Below are 22165 nucleotides of genomic sequence, written 5' to 3' on the forward strand. Positions count from 1 at the left end.
CCCACACTTTGCTGCGCTGCAGGTCCTCACTGTGTCTCCAACAGAGGCTGCCTTGCTTGGGTGCTAGGTGGTGATAAGTGACACTAAGGGAAGAAAGGTGGGAATCTAACTTGTGTACATAGGTCCAGTTTCTCTTTCAAGGCAGTCGGTAAACACACTTCCAGGCCACAGGAATCCTCTCTATCATCTCAAATATGAGCTGAGCTTAGTCCAGGGGGTGCATGAGTCTTGTGTGTGTTATTGGGCCAGCTGCAAAGGAAGACTGAGAGAGGGGAACGATCCAGTTACATTATTAATTCATCTTGTCCTGGTGAATACTAATGCCTGAGAATTTATAGATGAATGTGTTCGTGTCTGAAGCAACTGCTTTCTGAATTTGCTGATCGTGCAGGAGCGGTATGCAAAACGAGAGGAGGAGGAGGCAAGGAAAGGAGGGTGGCTCTAGGACCCATGCGAGCCTTTCCGAGCAGGAGGTGGGAATTTTCCTCCAAGGCAGCAGGAGCCCGAGTCCGGTCTCAGAGCTCCGGCGGAGCCCGCAGGAAGAGCCTGGCACGTCCCCTCCGTAGCCGCGCACCCGGGCGGGACCAGCCCACACCCCGCTCCCCGCAGAGCCATGAACCGGCTACCACAGCTGCTGCTGTGGGTCACCACAGTGGGTAAGGAACTTATTTTTCTTCCCTCTCATCTCTCCTTATTTTGCAAAGTCCCTCTTCTACCCAGAGGCTCAGACTTATTTAATTGCCCTTTCTCTTTTATCTTTAAAACTAGAAAAGCATTATTTTCAGAGCAGTAGGGGACAAGGGGAGATGGGGATTGAAGGTACTGGCATAAAGCATATGTAAAGTAGGTGACATGCAGGAAAATGAATCTTGATTGTAAGTAAATTCTGTTCACTGAAATGAATAGGAGATCTGTAGTTTTAGAAAAACTGCTGCTGCCGAGGCTCTGAAGCTGGAAGCAGGCAGTCGCTGTACAGGGGTTTGGCATGAAACTAACAGCTATACCCTAGGACCATTTTGCTTCTCTGGCTGCTAGATTGTTTTCTTTGGGGCTGTTTTGGAGAGGGTGATAAGAGTAATGCTCCAGGAGTAGTGGAGGTTGCTTACAGGGAAAGGTGTAGTTCGGAAAGGATGCTCTGTCTAAGCAGAGAGTTGAGAGACACGGATAAAAAGAGGAGTAAGTACTGGGACTAAGAAAGATGGACTTAAGAGCTCCCACCTAGAGAGGGTTCTCAGGCTAAGTTTTGAAAGGAATCTCTGTACTGCTCTGTTTGTCACTGTTAGCTTTGGTTCTGAAGTACAGCAAAAGAAAGGAAGTGACAGTAGGAGAGACGAAGAGAGATATTAGGAGGGAAGCTGCAGGAATAGGAGAGAAGTTGGGAGTTGGCAGCATGCATGCAACCAATGATGGAGAAAAAGGTAGGAGTGGGACAAATTTATTACATGTGCACAGTGGCAAGCAAATTAGTTATGAATATTAGGAAAGAAAAGCATCTATCAGGACATGTTGAACTTTTCAGAGAGAAACAAATACAATAGTAACAGTGTAGATACAGTGACTACAACCCGGCTCTTAGACAGGATCAGGAGACACTTTGTATTTCTCAGTGTAACAGATCGTGTTCCTTTCCAGGCAGGAAAGGAGAAAAGGCAAACAGGTTGCTGGGTGCTGCAGCTAGCTCTTGCTAGAGCACTGCACTCCCTCTCTCTGGCTAAATGATGAACTTGTATATATTTACTTTTATATGCAAACACACTGGGATGTCAGTTTCTAAGCAGGTTTTATAATTTAATTCTATTTATAATTGTATGCCAAGGCATAGTACAGAGTTTTTTATTTCAGGCCTTTTCTGGCCTCCTATTTCTATTGGGAGGCAGGAGGCTGTTTTACTATTGAAGGGTCCCAGGACAAGTGTACCTCATGCAAGCAGAGCTGGATGTTCCTAAAGCCTCAGCTTTCATGGCATGTGGTCTCATCAAGAACTGCTAAGTATCTTTCCAGTGTTTTTGGCGGAGGGGTTTTCAACATGCAAGTAATGTTAATGTAAGGAATAATAATTCTATTTACTGTATATCCAAGTCTGTGATATGAAGCATTAGGAAAGAAATTTTTAAAAGGGTGTGTTACAGAGAGAATAAGTAAAGAGCTAAATGAAAATAAATGTACATTTTACAATTTCTGTCCAATCTTCTGCCAAAAATAATCTCAATCACTGGAGGAGACTTCAATGCACAAGCATTTAACTATGTAGCTGCTGTCATAATCTTCACATGGGGGTTGCTTGCCTCACTATGGGGTCTATTGTGGTCAGCTCACAGAGTGTATAGTCAATTAGTTTAAAAACTACTTGTATTACCACTGTACAATTTTTACTGGAGCATATTCTTGGAGTGAATTTACATTTCCTTCTTTATTTGGAAACCCCAAGATCTAAGTGATGAAGGGATTTGCAGGTCTTCTTCTCACTCTCTTATTTTCCTGGCCAGCATACATTTTCTAATGTGCTATATAATAAAATAATTATTTCAAGAGTTCCCATCCACTGACAGCTTTTGGCACACAGAAACACTGGAGGATGTTGCAAGTCCTCTTGGTGCAAAAATTAAGACACTATGAGAAAATTCAGAAAGTTGTAGAGAACAATAGCAGGAAAAAACCCTCAGAAAAGAGAACCACCAAACTGAAGGTAACAAAAACAGGAAAGGACTTAGTCCACAGGTATACATTGTTCAGTATCAAAGCAACTTCACAGTCTTTTAGAGGCTGAGGTTGTACACTAGCCTCAGGTCTCAGGAGGTGGTTAGGAAGAAAGTGAAAAAAGCCACTAGACAAATGTCTGGGAAAATTTTCTTTTTATTTTAAGCACCAATATTACTTTGAGCCTTCAAATGGGATTATTTTCTTTTGATTACTTGAGCTTGGTAAGGGGTGGTTAGGTCAGTCCTTTTCTGTTCTGTGAGAAACTAGGCTGTGCTTGGCTAGATGTCGTACTCTGGCCTTTGAATGTGGAGAGCCAACTATCTGCAAAATTACAGCACAGCATACATCCTGAGCAAAGCTCAAACACCTTTCCAAATGTGTCATGTTTATGTCATTGCTCAGAGTTTAGCTACTGAGCATAACCACAGTCCATGAGATAATATTAGTAGAGGCACTTTGTCAGTATTTCTTTACAGTCCCTTCCAACACTTGCAGTGCAGCCATCACAGAATAGGATAACTTAGGTTTAATTTCAGCCTGGTGAATTGTTATGGTTTTGGGTTTTGTTCAATCCTTTCTTAAGGCAGAGAAGCATAGGAAGGTTGATGGCAGGTTTAGGAGTAAGATAGCCAGCTTTTTGTTTGTTTGTGGAATGGTATATCAGCACGACAATGATGAATGCCCCATTCCTGGGTGCTTGCATTTGTCTAACTAACAGTTTTCAGAAGCCCCAAATTTTTCTCTCCCTGGATTTATATACCTCTCAGGACTACGTTGGCCTGTTTTGTAGGAGTATAAACTGGCTTAAGTTTAGTCAGTCCAAATGTGCAGGAAGATACAGGAATACCTTATTTTGTTGTAAGCCAATTTAAAATAAATGAGTACATCTCTTTCACTTAGACAAATGTTTAGTGTTTCGCATATCCCTGAAGAAGCATGCCAAGTGTGGAAGGGATGGGACCCTGTGTTCTCTTTTATCCTTAATTGAAAAAATTTTATCTTATTTTCTTCTTCTTGTGCCTATCACTGCTCAGTTAAAGTAGCACATAGGTACAGTACTGATTTCACTTAAATGGTTCCAACTAGAAGAACATTAAATGATCCTTGACATTCGTCATAAGAGTTGTATCCACAGCCCTTTATTGTGCACATGACAGCATGTCTCCATATACAGTGTCTAGTCTGTATATCCAATTCAAGGCACTATGGCTGTCACTGAAAGTCAAATATGGGGTGGATGCCTTGAAAGGAAAACAAGACAGTTCTTTTTAAGCTATAGACATTACAAAGTAGAGGACTTTTTGAAACACAATGGAAAAGAATATGATAAATTTATGGGAATCCCACAGTAAGGGAGCACATGCAGAGAAACATCAGGGATTTCTAAACTGCCTCAGGAGGAAGGACTAAGTTGGAGGAGATTGACTTCAGCTCTAAAGTAACAGAAGTGGCTCACTACCTGATTTCTATGTCTTATGAGCAGCCATAGAAGAAATACATCTTTCTATCCATGCTACATACTGCACGGTTTCTAATTAGTCCATAAGATCAAAGTTGGAGTAAAGGATGCCTTACTCCAATGAAGTTTCAAAAGCATTCCTCTCCTACTCCCTGGAGTCCCAATTGGATCCACAGGATTGTCTCTGTCTTCAGTCTGCCTGTATATGTGAAGGAGATCATGCTGGCTCTGCTGGTGTGTAGAAGTGCATCTGTGATGTCTGTGACAAGAGTGGAGAGAAATTTTTATCTTTAATTAATTTTAGTGAAAATTGCTGATGTGTGAGACTAAGATGCTTCATAAAGCGGTCTAGGCTTTGAGCTGTTACATTTGTTCCTTTGTTTTGTGTGTACACCTGTTAGTACATACTGACACATTCAAATAAATCTACATGTTTGTTTTTTAGGTTTATTTTTTTCACACTTTGGGTCAGAAAAGCCTTGCACTCAGAAATCTGAAATATTTATTTTAAAAGCATAAAACATGACTTCATGTTAAAACTAAACATCTGATATTAACTGTTCTAGTCCAGCACACCCTGAAACATGTTTGTCTTTGCAATTTTATAGAACTTTTGATCCTGAAGATTTTTAGGTTGATCTGTGACAGTTTTTTTGTTTGGTTTGGTTTTTTAAAATTTCTTTGGGCATGCCAATGAATTAAAAATCCTGTATTAAAACTTCACAGTTGTTTTATAATACCACATTCCAGTTTGTACTTAGATTTGTGCATGCAGATAGTTGTCCTTAGGCTGAAGCTCATTACTCTACATGCAGACAGTGACTGGTACAGTTTGTATCTTGATATTGGATCAAATTCCTCAGAAATAAAAGAAACAAAAATAACTTTTTGCAAACCTTTAGTAAAAGCAGAAACACAAAGCAGGTACTGAGAGGAGAGGCAGGTGAGCTCCTCCCAGAAATAAATGGAGAGGAAGGAGCCCACAGGGTTCATAGATAACTTAAATGATGGATGTCTATGGGAATACAGTTACAGCCATGCAACATCTTGTCTTCTGTATCTGGAGACTTTTATCTGAGACTCCTAAGAGTAAGCATGATTCCTGTATTGAATCCTTAAATCAGAAGAGGAAAATTATGACATTAATTATGTTAATTAATTGGATCAGGCTTATAGTCTTTTCCTGCCTCTCAGCATCAGTCCTTCCTCTTACAATTCCTCTTCCTTCCATTCCATTATAATTGCTCTTCTGCTTCTCTCCTCTACCGGCATGTAACAAACCCAGTGCTTTCATGTAGCCTGCTAACAGCATGCACAAAGATGAAACCCATGGCAGGTAGGAGAGCAGGCCAGCTTGGAAAAGGGGTGAATTGTAGTGTAGGTGAGAGGTGACTTGTAGCTGACAGGTGTGCTCTGAGGGCGTAGGCAGAGCAGCTCCCTTACGAGAGTGCTGACCGATCACGCTGCTGGGCTGTGTGTTGCAGGAGGAACACACAGAGTTTTGTTTCAGATTGTGACTCGTTCAGCACCACTAGGTTATGGAGGGCCTGGCCTGGGGAATGTCAGGGTCCTGTCTTTTTGTGCTGCATGCACAAGAGGGAAGTCAAGGTGTAGAACCTTTACAATTCAGCAAATGCCATGTGAAGTCCTCTCCGGACCTCTGCAGTGCTTAAAGGATTACAGCTCCCAGAGAAGTGGCAGGGTGTCACTGAAGCACTCTGCTTCCCTCAGATGTGCTGTTCCTAAGAGATTTCCTCAAGGTGCTGGACCTCCATACTGTGCCTTCTCCAGTTGTGTCATACCAACACAATGGACCCATGGGGAGAAGTGGAAACAGAGGGACATGACATGAAAGGGAACAGAGCTGACATTCCAGTCTTCCTCACTTAGAAAAGGCAACCCTACCATATGTACTGAGTAAATAGAGAGCTCAGAATTTCAGTGAGATGTTCAGACGCAAGTCAAATGTTACCTTTTTAGAAGTTCAGGTTGGTTTTCTATATGTTCTCCTTAACACAAAGCTGTCTGTAAAAACATGGAACTATACACAATTTTCCACTTGTTGGTGAAAAACTTCTTAAGATTTCCAGCTGGATTTATATTTACTTTAAGCATTTTGACTGTATGATTGTTGTAGATCTCTGCCAACTGATCTATTCTATTCTCTGTGAAGGTATAAATGTTCCTGACATCAGCACTGATTGAATTTAAAAACCTATTGTACAGCAGCCTGATCAGACTTAGTGAAGATGAGAGTGAAATATAGAATTATAGAATTAAATGCTGAAGCCTTTTCAAAAAGCACAGATTTATCCTTGCAATTCAGATGAACTTTTGCCCTGTCTAATGGGAGAACCGTGTCTTTTAATAAGGCATTACAGATTTTCAGCTAATTGGTATCTGTAATCCCATAAGCTTTGGCTTATCAGCCAAGAATGATGCATTTATTCATGTATTTCAGTTGCTCAGTTAGGGTTTTTTTTTCCCCAGTTTGTAGCACAGCATGTGTTTGAGGGCATAAACAGCCAAACTTTCTGGAGTTAGAGCATCCACACCTCTCCTCTGTGTCTATGTTTGTGGTGATACATATCTATATATTAAAAATATAGGAGGGATAAAGTAACTGAGCGTGACAGTAATAAATGACATGGAAGGATGTGATGGTGTTCTGTTGTACAGAATTCAGTACAGGAGGTGAGAAGTATCAATTCCTATATTGCTCCTGTGAAGAGTTTTGTGCTATTCAGAAGCCAGTAGAAAACCCAAACTAAAAGTTTTTCCCTGCCTTGAAGCAGAACTGACCATCACATTGGAACTTCAATGAGAATGGGACCAGACAGGTTACTGGTTCTGAGTCACAGTTTTCTGGAATCACAATTTTCACATCAGAGGTGCTGTGGAAGCACCTGCTTCCCTGCAGTGATGCGGGGCTGTTTTGAGTGGCTCTGCAGCTGTGACCAAGACCTTTATCTATATTCTGAGGGTGAAGTCTGCTCATGTGCTTTCCCTTGTAGCTCTGCCTTACAATATCTGCTCTGCTCTCCTGGCCTTAGGAAGGCAGGAGGAAACTGTGGGGACCCACAGAGAGGACAGGAGGTGGCCAAGGCTGGATGGTAAAGCAGGATGGAGGAATTCTGTTCCAATGGAGAAAAGGAGTGCATCCAGTGTGGTTTTGGATTACCAAAGGAAGGTTTAGCAGCTGTCAGCCTGAACTCGAGCAACCTCAGGCAAAGCTGAATTCAATCTGGAACAGAACTGAAAAATGGCTTTTCTTCTGTGGATAATTAATTTGGTGGTTTTGCAGACCCATGTGCCTTGACTAATATTTTAGACAATGTAAGGAGCATGGATGATTATGCTTAGACGCTAATAATACCTTGGATATCTTGATTTTTTTTTAATTTTCTGTTGTTATATTTAACTACAGTTTAAATTTTCCAAGTATTTTCTGTTTATATTTTTTTCCTACCAAGCTCTGAGTGATTAAAGACCTATTTATTACTTTGACTTCAGCAAACAGACTCACAGAAAAGCATGACTGCTTAAAATTTCCATGGTTTTTAGCATGTTTTTAGAGTTTTCTCTGTGACATTTTGATGTGTACTGTGCCGAGTTCAGATCTCTTTACACGAGTAACACTTTTAAAGTATGTAGTTCACAACAGGAGTATTTTCCATGTTTATAGTCACTGCAGGAACCCAAATAGTATTTAAAACCTCAGAAGGAAGCTTTCTTTAACCCCATGCAGGCAAACAGTTCAGCCTAGAGCTTAGTGAGACACTTGACTTTATGAATATTTTAAACCCTGATAGCACAGTCATTGCTATCACTAATTTTTTCACCTTTCCTGAAGTCCCACATACCTCCTGGGCCTCCAAGATCTATCAGGCTCTTAGAAGAGTGTAAACTTTCCCAGAGTTTGATATTGTGTTTGTCAGTCTGTTGCAGACCTAGAGACAGAAGTCAGTAAAATTTGCAAAAATAAACTTTTGAATTAATTATAAGAAAAACAAGGTGAGTAAACTAAGCTGGGTTTTATTTAGCTGTGTTAAAATGCCTCGTGTTCCAGCTATTCAGAGGGACAGAAAACTGGGAGATGTATGCAGATCTAGCTCTTTTCACTTCCTTTAGTGCTGTGCTAGGTTAGTCTGATGAGATTCAAGAATTTAGCTTCCCTTGCAAAAGCTATTTTCACTTTTTTATTTGCTAAATTTTGGACAGGGCATAGGTTTTTTATTTCTTACCTTCATATTTTGATTCCCACACAATATTTTCTCCTCTCTTGTGTGCCTTCCTGCATAAATATATATGTGTGTGTGTGTGTGTATGTGTTAAAATTAATGAAAGGAAAAATATATGGAAAACACCTTTGCTTTAAACATGTTGTCTTCCCTCAGTGGATGCAGTTATCCAAAACTGTACACTGCTCAGGGGTTGCTTGCGATTTTGTGTGTTCATATTTTAATTACCGATTTTTTATGGAGATTACCATTTTTCAGGGATTTGTGCTGCATATGAATACATGGGTTATCAGCTTTGGTAAATCTAGCCAATAGTTATTTTTCCATTAAGTTTCAGAAGAAATTTAATCACTTTTGTACTAAGGTATATGTAGAGTAAGCTGGAGAAGTTATTTTATTACTGGTAGGAATTGTTTTGTGGCTGCAAAAAGAAAAAGGATTATGAGAAGCAACATCCCAATTAATACTGTTATTGATATTTTTCCACTGAGAAAGTGAGGGGTAACTTATATAAAGTTGTTGTTGTTTAATTCCACCCAGCAAAAAGCTCCATGCAGCCATTCACTCACTCTCACACCAGTCAGAGTGAGGGAACAATCAGAAGGGTGAAAGTCAGAAAACTCATGGGTTGGAATAAAGACAGATTGACAAGAAAAGCAAAAAGCCGTGCACACAAAACAGAAGAAGGAATTTGTGCACTGCTTCCGATAGGCAGACAGGTGCTCACCTATCTCCAGGAGAGCAGGGCCCCATCACATATAAGGCTTACTTGGGAAGACAAATATCATCACTCCAAACATCTCCCACTTTTTCTTCCTCCCACTTTATATGCTGATCATGATGCCATATGGTCTGGAATATCCCTTTGGTCCTTTGGGATCACCTGTACTGTGTCTCCTCTCAATTTCCCATGCACCTCCAGTTCCCTCACCATAGTGGCAGCATGGAAAGCAGAAAAGGCCTCTATTCTGTAAGGCCTGCTCAGCAAAAATCAAAATCATCTGTATATTATCAACCCTATGTTCAGTGCTGATCCAAAATGCCTGTACCAGCCCTGTACCAGCTGCTGTAACTCTGCCCCAGCCAAAACCAGCATACAAGTCAATGCAGAATTTCAGAGATAGAAGCGCTGAATCTTCTGCTTGTTTCTTAGGGCTCTTGAGACTGAGTGAACATGGAAGTCAGCATCTGTGTGATGCTGAACTCTGTTCAGTTTGTCTCCAGCTTGCATGCCCCTCTCAAACTCTCTAGGCAACCATCAAGTGCCACGGTCTCATCTCAGCTATGTCAGCCATACTGCAGGGATGCTTTGGAATGATCTAGAATAAAAGCTAGCTTTCTTGGTTTGTACATAATTTTAATGTTTCAGTTATAGTGTGACCCTTTACAGATTGTGTTGGGTACAGCTGAGGGATGTGGTGATTGCTGCACATGGACAAGAAGGGATCAGTCTCAGAGTGGGGTCAAAAGAAAGGCCAACTGGGGCAGAAGGAATTGTTCTGGGAAACTCTTAGTCTGCTGGGTTTTTTTCTAAATCTCTCCCAACAGTCACTGAAAAAATTATCTTGTGAAACCAGCCTGTAGGATTAGACACCTGAATTCAGACTATGTGAATACACTCTGATCTAGCTTAGGGATGCCTGCTTTCCAATCTCTGCAAGGGAGCAAGGGCTCAATGCCAGGCTTGTCAGCTCAGTGTCAGTGAGCTGGCAACTGCCTTACGAATTTGTACTACTGTGAAAACACCTACAATCCCATTGTACTAACTAAAAAATATTTGGTGTTGCTGTCATTTAGTACTGGTTTTGCCAGTTTCTTATTTTTGGAACGTGTTAGTGTTTTTGCATATAGTTAACAGAACTTATAACAGTTTATGAGGACAAATTTGGGCTGATAGTCTGAATCCTATCATTGATGCTACAGTGCTGAGGAATGAGAGATACATCATGATGTTTTGTGGTGTTCATGTCTCCCCTTTAGCCCTTTAGACAAAATAGTCTGTTTTCAACTTTGACCTGTACCATTTACAGAGTGTTGTTAAGAGAAGGTGCTCTTAAACATTTATGGGATAGGACTGAATCTGTTCTGAAGGTGGAGAGTGGGGTTTACATTTAACATCTTAAAGGAAGACAGTAAAAAAATTTTGAACACAGGCTTAAGTTTTATGCACAAAATGTTTCATACTCTCTAGTATACATGGAAGTGCTCCCATGAGCTTTTAAAGAAACATCAGCTACATATAAGAATGTTCTTGAGCATGTCTTTTCATTCTTTGTGACACAAATACACAAAGGGGCAAGAAATAGAGCTGGCCAAAGTACCTTTGCATAGTGTTTCTGAGATTTTAAAAGGAAAAAGTATAGCAAGCACTGTTTTCCTGGTTTTTAAATTCTCCAAGCTCAGGTTTCACAGATAGGGTTAAAAATCATCAAATTAAACATATTTATGAGCCATCTGGTTTCTGAGTCTTTCCAGTTTGTGTTTGCTATCCTGGGTAACTATTAAGTCATTTTTGTTGCTGTAATTTTCATGTCATTACATGGCTCCAGAAACTGCATGTTTAAGAAAAACACTGTAGAGAACTGAATTCAGAGTAGAAGTATAAGCACTGGCAGCACTGGAGACATTTGTCATTCTTTCAGTCAACCTAACATACTACAAAAAGTAAATGTGCAAAATAAATAAATTTTTTCTTTTAACATGTATCTAAGTTAGGCAATGCAATCTTTCAGCTCTCTTTGCCTACCTTTTTACAATATGGTAAGGACAGTCATAGTTTTTGGGCCACTTTTCAGCCATAAATTTTCCCTATGATTTGAGGAAGATTCCTGAGCCTTGGTGCTGTAACCCTGTCCTAACTTACCTATTTTATCTCCCTTATTCAGATGTGGTGAGATATAAAGCAGTATATGTTCTAGTTCTTTCAATTAGATCTAGTGCACAGAACTACAGATTTTTTTTCCTTTTTATAGTAAAATATAATTAAGGAGAATCTATAACTCCATTTTGGTGGAAATTTGAAAAATAATTACTTTTTCTTGGAAAAAAATTACTCTTTCACATTGAATGTTGGGTTACTGATTAAGTTTTCTAACAGCATTGACTTTTCCATTGGTAAAGGGCACAGAAGTGTTTTCCTTAAAGATGTAAATTGGTATTACTCTTCCATAAAGTATCCTTATTTGCTGCTGAGAAGGCACAGCACTGATGCATAGATGCAAAATGCCCTTTTTTTCCTCTGGTGACTTGATTGATATTCTTCATGCCAACTTGGTCATTTGTGACACTGAGTCAATTGTTAGAGTGTAGTTTCACCTCAAGAATAAAGAAAAGAGAGGAGATGCCTGTAATTGCTGGTGTTTGTTTTCTAGGAGCAACACAGAAATGCTTGTGCTATTTGAAGGAAATTTTGTAAATGCTACTAAAATACACTAACCAGTTTCTTTTTCTCACTCTGCCTTATCATTTTGACAGAGCTGTGTTCTGTTATCAGTTTTCCAAAGTCAAATTAAGTTTTATGGGTTTTGGAACATTTTTGGCTATTTTGTGTGCTGTGCAAAGCCATTCCCAATTCCCTGTACTTTGCTATCTCTGCTGCCCATCTTGCTCTTTTGCATGTGTCTTGGTAACTCTTGCACACAGTGGATAGCAGTACCTGGCATGCTGAGTTCAGTGAAGGGTGCACTGGCATCTTTAGGTCTTGTAAGAAGTACACAGCTTATTTATCTCCTTTTCTTACTTGCACCTGGCATGAGCTTTAAAAAAATGCAAAACAATCCTTTCATGACTCTATGCTTTTACTTTCAAAGCCCAGATTCCCAGATGCATAAAGAGAAAGGATTAAGTGTATGCAAAAAATAAAGCACACATTAATCTGGCTATGCGTGCTTTGGAGCCGGGAGTTAGTTACAGGAGTAGAACATGCCACGATGAAGGGAAGACATTTGAAATCTTGGCTGACAAACTGTTTAATACACTGCTTAAACTTGTGCTCAGTTTCACATTCCACCTTCTTAGCCTCCTCTGGTGTTTGTTTGACTGCTTTCCTCTTCTGGAGTCCAGCTGGCGTTGAAAGGCTCAGGTGTTAGGAAGCACATTTGGGAGTCTCAGCTGGCACTGGCAGACTCCACATGCTGCTGGAGTACTTGCTGGCAAAGCTGTGGTCCCTGCCTTGGAAGCTGGCAACAATTTCTAGCCGAATAATTGTTAAGTCAGTTAATGATTAAGTGCTGCTAAACCTTTGTGCATCCTTATCTTCCATGCTTATATCCTTTGATTCTGATTTGATTTTCCTTTTTTTGTTTAAATCATTTGGTAAATAACACAGTGAAACTTGGAACTGAACTGTTAAAAGTTATGAATTCATATAAAAACTTGCTTTTTGCCAAAACATTTAATTCTGATTCTTTAAACAGCACAAAACACTTATTTACAACAGAAGACAATGCAAATAGATTAATAGAATTATTTAGGTTTGAAAATACCTTTGAATCCAGTTGTTAATCTGACACTGCTAATTACACCAGTAAACGATGTCCATGAGTGCCAAATCAACACATCTTTTGAACACTTTCTGGAATGGTGATTCCACCATTTCCTGGGCAGTCTGTCCAGTTCTTGACCACCCTTTCAGTGAAGAAACTTTTCCTAATGTCCAATTTAAACTTCTCCTGGCACAACTTGAGGGCATTTTTTCTTGTCCTGTCACTTCTTATCTGTCAGAAGAGGTCAACCCCCAACTGACTAGAATATCTTTTCAGGTAGTTGTAGACAGAGATAAGGTCTCCCCTCCTCCAGGCTAAAACCCCAGCTCCCTCAGTCTCTCCTTGTAAGACTTTTGCTTCAGAGCCTTCACCAGCTCCACTACTCTTCTCTGGACATGCTCCAGCACCTCAATGTCTTTCTTGTAGTGAGATGCTTCAACATGTGCTTCCAAAAGAATATATTATCTACTACTGATTCTGCAGTTCCCTCTGAGTGCATATGTTGTGCTCTGTCACACCTTCTCATTACTGTAAATAAAGTGAGTTTCATACTCTGCAAAGAAGCAGTAGCTTTTATTGCAATACTAGGTTGTTGTGGTAGTAGGGAAGTTCTTGGGACACTTCTGGTATTTACATTGCCATTTCCCGACACAGAGACATTGAGGAGACCCAGAGATGTTTTTCAGGAGAAGCTGGTACAGAAAGGATGTTTTTATATGTGTGGTTCTGTGAAAAATCTGGAAGAATTTCTGTTGACCACTCTCTCCTCTGTTGGGATGATATCTAGTTGAGTACCAAGTAGGCAATGAGAACACCTGACAAACACATACAGAAAAAAAACAGTACTACTCAAATATGTATTTGGTCTTTTCCTACGGATGATAATCTGCCAATTACAGCTACAATTTCAGGTTGTTTAGAACAGAAAAGGTAAAATTATATGCTGGATGAGTAGTCCACACATGGTTTACATGTACAGAAAGTGACAGATGTGCTGCATGTGGTGGCATGACAAGTCAAGAAACCCATCCTTGGTCTGGTAGTGCCTTTCTGGATATCAGAAGAGTGTGCAGTGCAAATGTAGGAATTGTGTGGAATTAAAGAGCCTTTGAGGCATTGTCTGTGTTAACTGTCATAAACTACGTGCTGCTGTGAGTAAAGGACTTAGGTGTTTAATTAAGGACTTCATTGGAGGCAGAGAAGCTTTAGGACTTGTGATTCAGGCTTTTAATGAGGATGAACAGAGAAGAAAACTGCACAAACTCTTGACCTCATGTTGCTTGTTTTCCTCGTGCTGGCTGGTGTCCTGGAAGCAAAGAATGAAGGCTGTCTGCTGTTCTTATGTTGTTCATTTGAGGTCTGAAGAATAGAAATCTCATTTTTCTCCTTTGCGTGGTCAGGTCTGGACTGACCATTTGGCAGTGAAGAAACTATAGCCCCAGGCCAGCAGAAGTCAGACATTGATCTTGAGGGACACTCTACTGGAATATGTAATATCCTTCATAATTCTCTGATAAAAGCCTGGATAAAACAGAAGGGAGCTGATTATCTCCTACCATTTCCTCTCCCATCACCTCCAGAGACTGAGTGCTCTTCTTGTGATTCCAAAAGAATTTAGTACATCACAAGATAAATGGTGGTGAAAGAGGTCTGGCCTCCAGCAGCCACAGTGTTTCATGGATTCACTCTAATAGAATATAGTTTTATTTTCTCTTGCACAAACCTAAGAGCTTAATATGAGATATCCAAAGAATTGAATATTTATGTGTTCTGTTTGTATCTAGTGTGTATTTTATGTACATAAAATACATATATATTTCCATATATACATAATATATATATATGTATGTATATAATATGTATATATATAATATACATATATATTTCCAGATATATCCAGAAATGCATCCAATTATGTTTCCTTACTGCCTGTAAATTAAATAGCTCAGGACTGTCCCAGATCAGTTTCTTTCAGGCACTACTTTTTTTCATTAGTGTTTAATCAAATTACCTGTGGTCTGAAAGGAAGTTAGAAATTTTTCCAATAATCTTCATTTCTTTGCAGACACCCATTCTGGTTTCTCTTGTTTTGCTCTTCCTGCACTGATTGCTCACTGGGGTGGTGGGGTTTTTTTGTGACATTCTCATCTCCATCATGAAGCTTGAGATAGACTGAAACTTCTTTGAAAAGAATGAATGACAGAGACCCCTTTGTCTTAAAACAGATCAGATCGGTGCTGGTGTAGATTATGACCTATCAGCCATTTGGATTTTCTACTCATTCCCTTCCATGAAGCCATCTGAGTGTAAGAACTGGAGGATATTTTCAAAGCAGTTCATGGGTGTTAAAAGTATCAGAATAGCCACAATATTGTTGGCTGTACCACCCTATTGAGTAATTAATAAAGTTGTCAAACCCTTAAACTCACCCTTGTAGTAATGAGGGACAGTAATCTGAGGCCCTCTTTGTCCGCAGGATATTAATTCCCAACTTCACTGTTTCTGTTTTGGGACTGATTCTGAAGGGGTCATTTAAAGGAAAGGAGGAACTCATTATATTTAAGGACTTTGTGTCAGAATTAACATAAAAGCTTTTATAGGAAATATCCCCACTTAGCTGCATTCCAGCCAGAAGTGTGATATTGTAGCCCAAATATTTCATCTCTAAATCACCCTTCACTCTCTAAACCACACCTCTTGGAGGCCTAAAATAAAATTAATGTAAAGATAAGGATCCTTTAAGTCCTTGTCATTCTTTAGAAAACAACTGTCTGTCTTCTGTTTTATATGCTCTGAGAGCAATGGAAACATCTGACTTATCATGGCCACTGCCTTCTACATTTCCTTACTAGGGGAAAACAAATTATAAAACTGAAATACAGGTGATTGCTTTTCTGTTTGCAAAGTCTGTTTTCTACCAAAAAACAGAGTGGTGCAATCCATGCATCTTGGCTATTTTGTTTTAGGCCACAAGAAAAAGCTGTCTTATTTTTTCAACACGAGGGTGATTTTTTTGGATCAAAAAATAAAGTTCAGGTCTTGGCACAAATTACAGAAGTGTGTTTAAAAGTAAGGAAACAGTTTGCCAAAAAACAATAAGGTACTAATCTCTGACTTTTAGTCCTTAGACTTTTAGACCAGGTCTGTCCCACCCACTTGAATTCTGTTACACAAAGTTCATTGCTCACAGCAGTTATTACAATTTCAGTTTGAAAAAAGATTCTGCACCTCTTTCGTTGTACTGGCTGTGAGTGAAGATAGTCATACTGGAGAATCATCTTTCTGATGATAAGTGCTTTGAATGGTGTGAATGAGCTTAGTCCTAATATTTTCCATAAGAGAACTGTACAGATCTTAGGAGGCTGCCCAGACTCACCTTCCTCAGGCTTGGCTCCCATGCTACTCTGAAGCAGTGGACAATGAAACCATCACTCTTTTTTATGTTCAGTATGCCATCAGGACTCCATGCTTATTAAACTGTCTCACTATTAAGAAGACTGTTTATATTGGTGCTGAGACTCATGTTAACACCCCAGCCCTGTCTGCACAGATTGATTTTCTGATGACTACTCCAAATCCTACCTTTTTTTCTCCAGGTCTCTGGTAGTTCAGTTTTTATTTCCAACAGAGGTTTCACCAACCTCATATATACTACACCCTAAAAAGTGGCTTTCTAGCCATGCCACTGTGGCCTGCCAGGCCTCCCATTGACAAAGGACATCTAATCCATTTCTTTACTTCTTGTCCTGTTGCTGTTGAGGAGGGCCTTCTTGGTCTCAGATGTCCTTCTTGACATATCCATCCTTCCTTTTCTTTACCTTTTTAGCTTTTTGACCTCCTTGGACTGGAACTGGTGTCTTCCTGCCCCAGCATGTCATTGTCCTCTGCTTTTCCTGCACTGCTGAGTCCGAGGTTACGTGTAACTTGGTGTTCCTGTAGTTGCTGCCCTTTGCCTTTTGCTGATTTCTGTAGTTGTGCATGAGCCTTCTCCTCTGCATTCAGTGCACTTGTTTCCAAGGCCACAGCAGTGTGACCTCAGGCAGCTTGTGTACCCTGGCACTTCCTTTGTTACACTTTGCTCACTTATCTTTTTCCCCTCTGTAGCACACCATGACCATGTGTAGCTGTCTAAATACTTTGGGTGCACCCATTTCTGCTCTCTACTTCTGGAAGCGTATATTATGATGATACAAAACCGCCAGCGAGTATTTAATCCTCAGATCTATTTTTGCCTTACAGTCATTGCTTTCTGGTGTTTTTAGTTATTTGTTGCCTTTCAAGTATCTTTTTCTAGTTCTCCTTTGCAGTTAAATCTGTGGCACTTAAGACTAATGTGACATGGTCTATAATTTATCTATGGCACTTTTTTAATTAGTTAAACTAGACTGTGCAAAATATTCCTCAAATTTCTTAATTATAATTCATGCAAACATGTCCACTTCTAGAGAATGACTGAACTAGCGGGCTATGGTGCTAAGATAATTTCTGTCATTAAAAGTAAAAAATATCCATTTTTACTTTGCCAAGCACTGGGTTTGGATGTAAAAAATTGTGAACTGTTCCCTTGTTTGACAGGTATATTATTTACATGTCTTACATAGTTTCATTTGCACCTCTAAATAAATATAAGACTTTATGTACAAATAAAATTGGAAAATTAATGATTCTTATTGAACTACTCCTCTCACTTGAGGAAACATCTCCTCTCACTCTTATTTCATCATATCTTTAAACCCTTCTTCTGAATTCACATATTCTGGTTTAGTCATAGTCTACCCTGCAGTGTTCCTTCAGAAATCAATAGATGTCTGATGCATGGAATCTTTATTCTGATTTTCAGCTTATGCACATGTGCTTAACATTTGCTTCTTTATGTCTTTGTTATTGTCATAACTGGGTCTCATGATACAAGTTTGTCTCCTCCTTTGCATGATTTCTGTCCATTCATCTCCATTCAATAAGCAGGAATGTCCTCAGCATTAGGTGGTTAAAGGTCAGTGCAGATTAAGTGGAAACACTTTTCACTGCAGTTACCCTAGTCACAGTTGAGTGGACATTATGAGAGCTCTTTTTCTTCCACATTTGCTAATTCCTTTGCTGGGGACTGTGCCAGTGCTGATAAAAAACTGCATTTCCCTGGACTGCATGTAGAAATCTTTTTTTAACTTCAAATTACTCCCTAGAGATCCATTTCTTTGTAAACCATTCATTTTACACTATGTGACTGCTGGACATGGTCTGTATCTTTTATCTTCAGGATTATTCTTCAAAGTTACTAGTTGATGCCAAAGATCTTCACAGTATAATATAAACATCCTCTCCCTTTTCAATGTCCTGACTTTTTGTGGGCGAGGAGAATGCAAGGAGTAAAAGAATAGGATGTGACCCTGAAGAATTTAAATGAGACATCAAAGTATGAGCAGGATTAAAAGTTCTTTTGCCCTCTTCTTACAGATGGTAGTCTGGGCACTAACATAAAAAACCCAGGTAACAATGAGTGTTGGGGAATTTAATCTGGGGTCTTGATCATGAAGAACGCAAGGGATATTGACAGAAGATTCAGCTTTTAGCCTTGTACTTTCCTTCAACCTAGTTTAGCCACTGAGAGGCTGTTTCAGGCATCAGTCTTTTTACTGTCATGTGAGAGGTTCTTAACATATGTTAAGAGGTACGCAGTGAATGCGTGACAAATCCATTCACTGCATGGCACTGACAGTAGAGGTCCTTTGGGCCAACTTGAGCCATTCAGAAGTGAATAGTTTAAGCTAGTCTTCTCTGTGAGCTAGCTTAGTGTTAACAGCCAAGTACTAGATGCCTGAAGTTATAAATCCCACTCTCATATATTAGCTAGACAATTTATGGTAAGACTTAGTTTAATCTCTTACCAGTATTCTTGTGCATCCTACTTCTTAACAACTTATGCCCATGAAAACTAAGTTTTGGCATGGAGCAGTTGGAGCCTCTCCTTCTGGAAAGGAATTTGGCAGATACTGAGAGGAGGCTTGTGGCAGTGCTTCCATATTTTCCTGGCAGTATTGCAGAGAAATTACAGAGGATGGAATCTTCCGTGCTGCTCCACATAGCTGCTGCCAGGGTGCTGGTGGTAGGCATACTGGTAGATGAAGTTTAGCAAAAAGATCCTGTATTCATAGTTTCATATAAAAATATAATTTGAGAAATATGGTACTTTCTGATGAAGGAAAACCACAAGACTACAAGCTCTTATACAGCTGCATAAATCAGATATGTTAACTGCTAAGTTAAGCTGAAAGTTGAAATACTTGTGTTGTAAGGGAAAAGTAGAATGAAGCAAGTTCCTGGGGAAAATATATTGGGCACCGGTAGGAAATCAGTTGTTTGTAAGGTTATATGAGCAGCATTTCCCTGGTATTAGAATCAATTGCACACCTTTTAGGAACCTGTGTCTGGCACAGGTGGTAAACACTAGTACATAAATGTCAGTGATCAGATTTAATTGTTTCTAATATGATGACAAAGAATTCCCTTATAAAAATAGGAAACAGAAAATGCAAAATCTGTATGCTTCTGAAACCCACTGTCCACGAACAGAGCTTGAAGATCCCTATCAAAGGACATCAGTTTATTTGTTTCTATTACATGAAAAGCTTCTGAATATCATTGTGAAAGACAGAAGCTTGCTACCTTAACACTTCCTGGTCTATTCCTTGGAGACCTTACAGTGGATCATAAAGAATACAATACCAACAAGTGAACTAATAAATGCTGTTAAAAAGAAAAATAACGAAGTAATCAAGTATGTGTTTTCATATAGGTTTAGCAAAAAAAAAAATCTCAGAAGTAATTTCTTCACCTTATTTTGAAAAGCTGGTAGAGTATGTCCCTAAAATCACCAACTGCATGTGTAGTTTTAAATTGGTGGGTTTGTTACAAACTTAGAGAATAGGAAGACCACAAAGAGTTTAGGATCTGTAGGAAGTGTTCATGTGGACAACACCATTTTTGTCTCCAAAGATTAATGTGGGTTTAAAACAAATTTTTATTCCATTAAACATTGTGGTTTTATATGTATTTCTATTGTTAATCAGTCAAACACAATACAGTATTCCAATTATTTTCTTCAAGTTTGTGATCAGGGTCTGGCATATCATTTGGCTCCCCTTTTACCCTTTTTTAAATGTCAAGCAAATGTTCCCTTTCTTTGCATATTGAGATACTTTCAGGATTTTGAGACTTTTTAAAATGAGTGTTATGGCAGAAGCACCACCAGCCAGTTAAGAACTTCTGAGTTCAAGCTCTGGATTTTTAAGCTGTTTATGCCTAAGGAAGTAGTGCTCTTACATTCTTATATGGAATTTATGCACTGTGAGTTTTTTTATCCCCTTGTAAATACAGAATCTCCTGTTAATAGAACAATTTGCCTTTTCAGTATGATTATTGAAAATTTTATGATTTCTGTATGGTAAATATTCATGCCTTTACTTCCTCTTGTGCTCTGTGCTACCAATACTAAGCCAAGTGCATTCAAATCTCCCAGATCTGAGGTACCAGTGATGTTACATAGCATGCCACTGATTCATCTTTTCTCTAATATAACCTTTCATTCCTATGCAGGTTTATAATCTCACAGCAGCTTCCCTAATATTTCAAGGGTTCTGGAAAGATGTGTACCCAGGAGCTAATTACAGAGACAGATACACCAGTTGCTGGTTCACTGGATATCTCTTAATAATTTGATACTTCTAACCTTGTTGAATGACCTCATATTCTCTTTCTCCTCTGCATTAGAGAACATGTATTCACTTCTTTTATTTCTGTACTGTGGTTATTTTATTGCTCATCTATATCCTTGTGGTTATCTGATATATATCACTGTCATATGAGCATAAAAGCATCAACCATGACTTCTTAAAATCAGTCAAGGAAGTTTTGTGCATGCATCAGCAAAGAAAAGGGAATAGAAAAAAATGTTAGTAGATTTGTCAGATAGTACTTACAGCTGTTATATATGTGTTCACACAGATATTGAAGTTGTGTTAGTCACTAAGGTGCATAAAACATCAGGTCTCTGATCACTACAAACTGTGCAACACAGAAATGAATGTTAATTTTTGACTGGGAAGAATGATAGGAAATGGATGAATGTTGACTTCTGTGCTGCAACATGCCACCAAAAAAGCTTGAAAGTGACCAGAAATGGTTAGACAGCATCTGCTAGACTTTGTGGCAGAAATGTTGCAAAAATACACAGTTTACGTGGAAGTAGGTGAATCAGCAGTAACACCTTAAATGGAAAAGACAACAATACAGAACATGTTAACATCTAAGCATATTCATTTTTAGGTTACCATAATCAAAATTATATAAAAAGAAGTGCTGGTAGTGCAATAAGGCTTTGATGTGCCTGATGAAAGAATAAAGTAAGCAAGGTTTTAAATTATTTTTCACAAAACCAGTGGAATTGGGGTAATTTTGTAATTAATGGAAAGCACGGAGTGGAGCATAGAGTGCTAACTGCTGATTTCATGAGGATAGATTCATTTACATTGAGGATAGCAAAATAGAATTGTGACCAGACTGAGAAAAGAAAAGCTTAGAGACTAAGTGATATGTGTTTGTTTATGGGTAGAAATCACTGAATACTTAAAGCCTGTGTTACAGATACTGTAACAGCATCTATGTTTCAGGAAACAAACATAATGTTGCAAAAATACTTGCTGAGAATAGAGATCACAGGCTGTCTTAGAAGCGTGCTTGGAAACAGACAAGCTGTTACATAATGCAAGGGTTAACATGAATTTAAAGTTTGAGTTTGATTAGGCTGATGTCTAGTTCCAGGAACATCAGGTAATGAGGAGTGCCCCATCCTGTCCTTCTCAACCCTTAGGCCTGCCTCTCCCTCCCAAAATAAATCTGTGTCTGAATGATGGGAACAAGTTTAAATAGAAGACTTGGAAAGAAGACTATTTCCAGCAGTACTAATTTCTGGAGAAAATGGCAGCATTAGGAAAAGCAAATGATCTAATATATACATTTAAAAGAGTATTTTATGCAACTGGCCATATTTCCAAGCATAAAAATGTACAGTATAAATTTGCTGAATATTTAATGACAGTATACAAATGATTATATGAAAACATAATATAGCATACAATCAAAGATTTAATATCTTAGCTTCAGCATGCAAGTTATGCAAGTTACTACTGAGAAAAAGACAGAAACTTCTAAATTTCATCAGTGTCAGTTCTGTTGATGTTACAAGTAAGTATCAAGGTTAAGAAATATGTAGCCAATTCAGGAAG

General features: G+C 39.0%; 1 protein-coding gene across 1 annotated transcript in view; it reads left to right on the top strand.

Moving 5' to 3' along the window:
• The first annotated feature begins 483 nt into the window (after window positions 1–483).
• Window positions 484–22165, top strand: part of LTK (leukocyte receptor tyrosine kinase) — a 90027-nt gene continuing 68345 nt past the window's right edge. The window contains exon 1 of the mRNA XM_021533465.3: window positions 484–656. Within this exon, the coding sequence (XP_021389140.3) occupies window positions 614–656 (43 nt within the window). The 5' untranslated portion in view covers window positions 484–613. The remainder of the gene's footprint in view (window positions 657–22165) is intronic.

This window comes from Lonchura striata, chromosome 6, assembly GCF_046129695.1.
Source record: "Lonchura striata isolate bLonStr1 chromosome 6, bLonStr1.mat, whole genome shotgun sequence".
NCBI classification, from domain to species: Eukaryota; Metazoa; Chordata; class Aves; order Passeriformes; family Estrildidae; genus Lonchura; species Lonchura striata.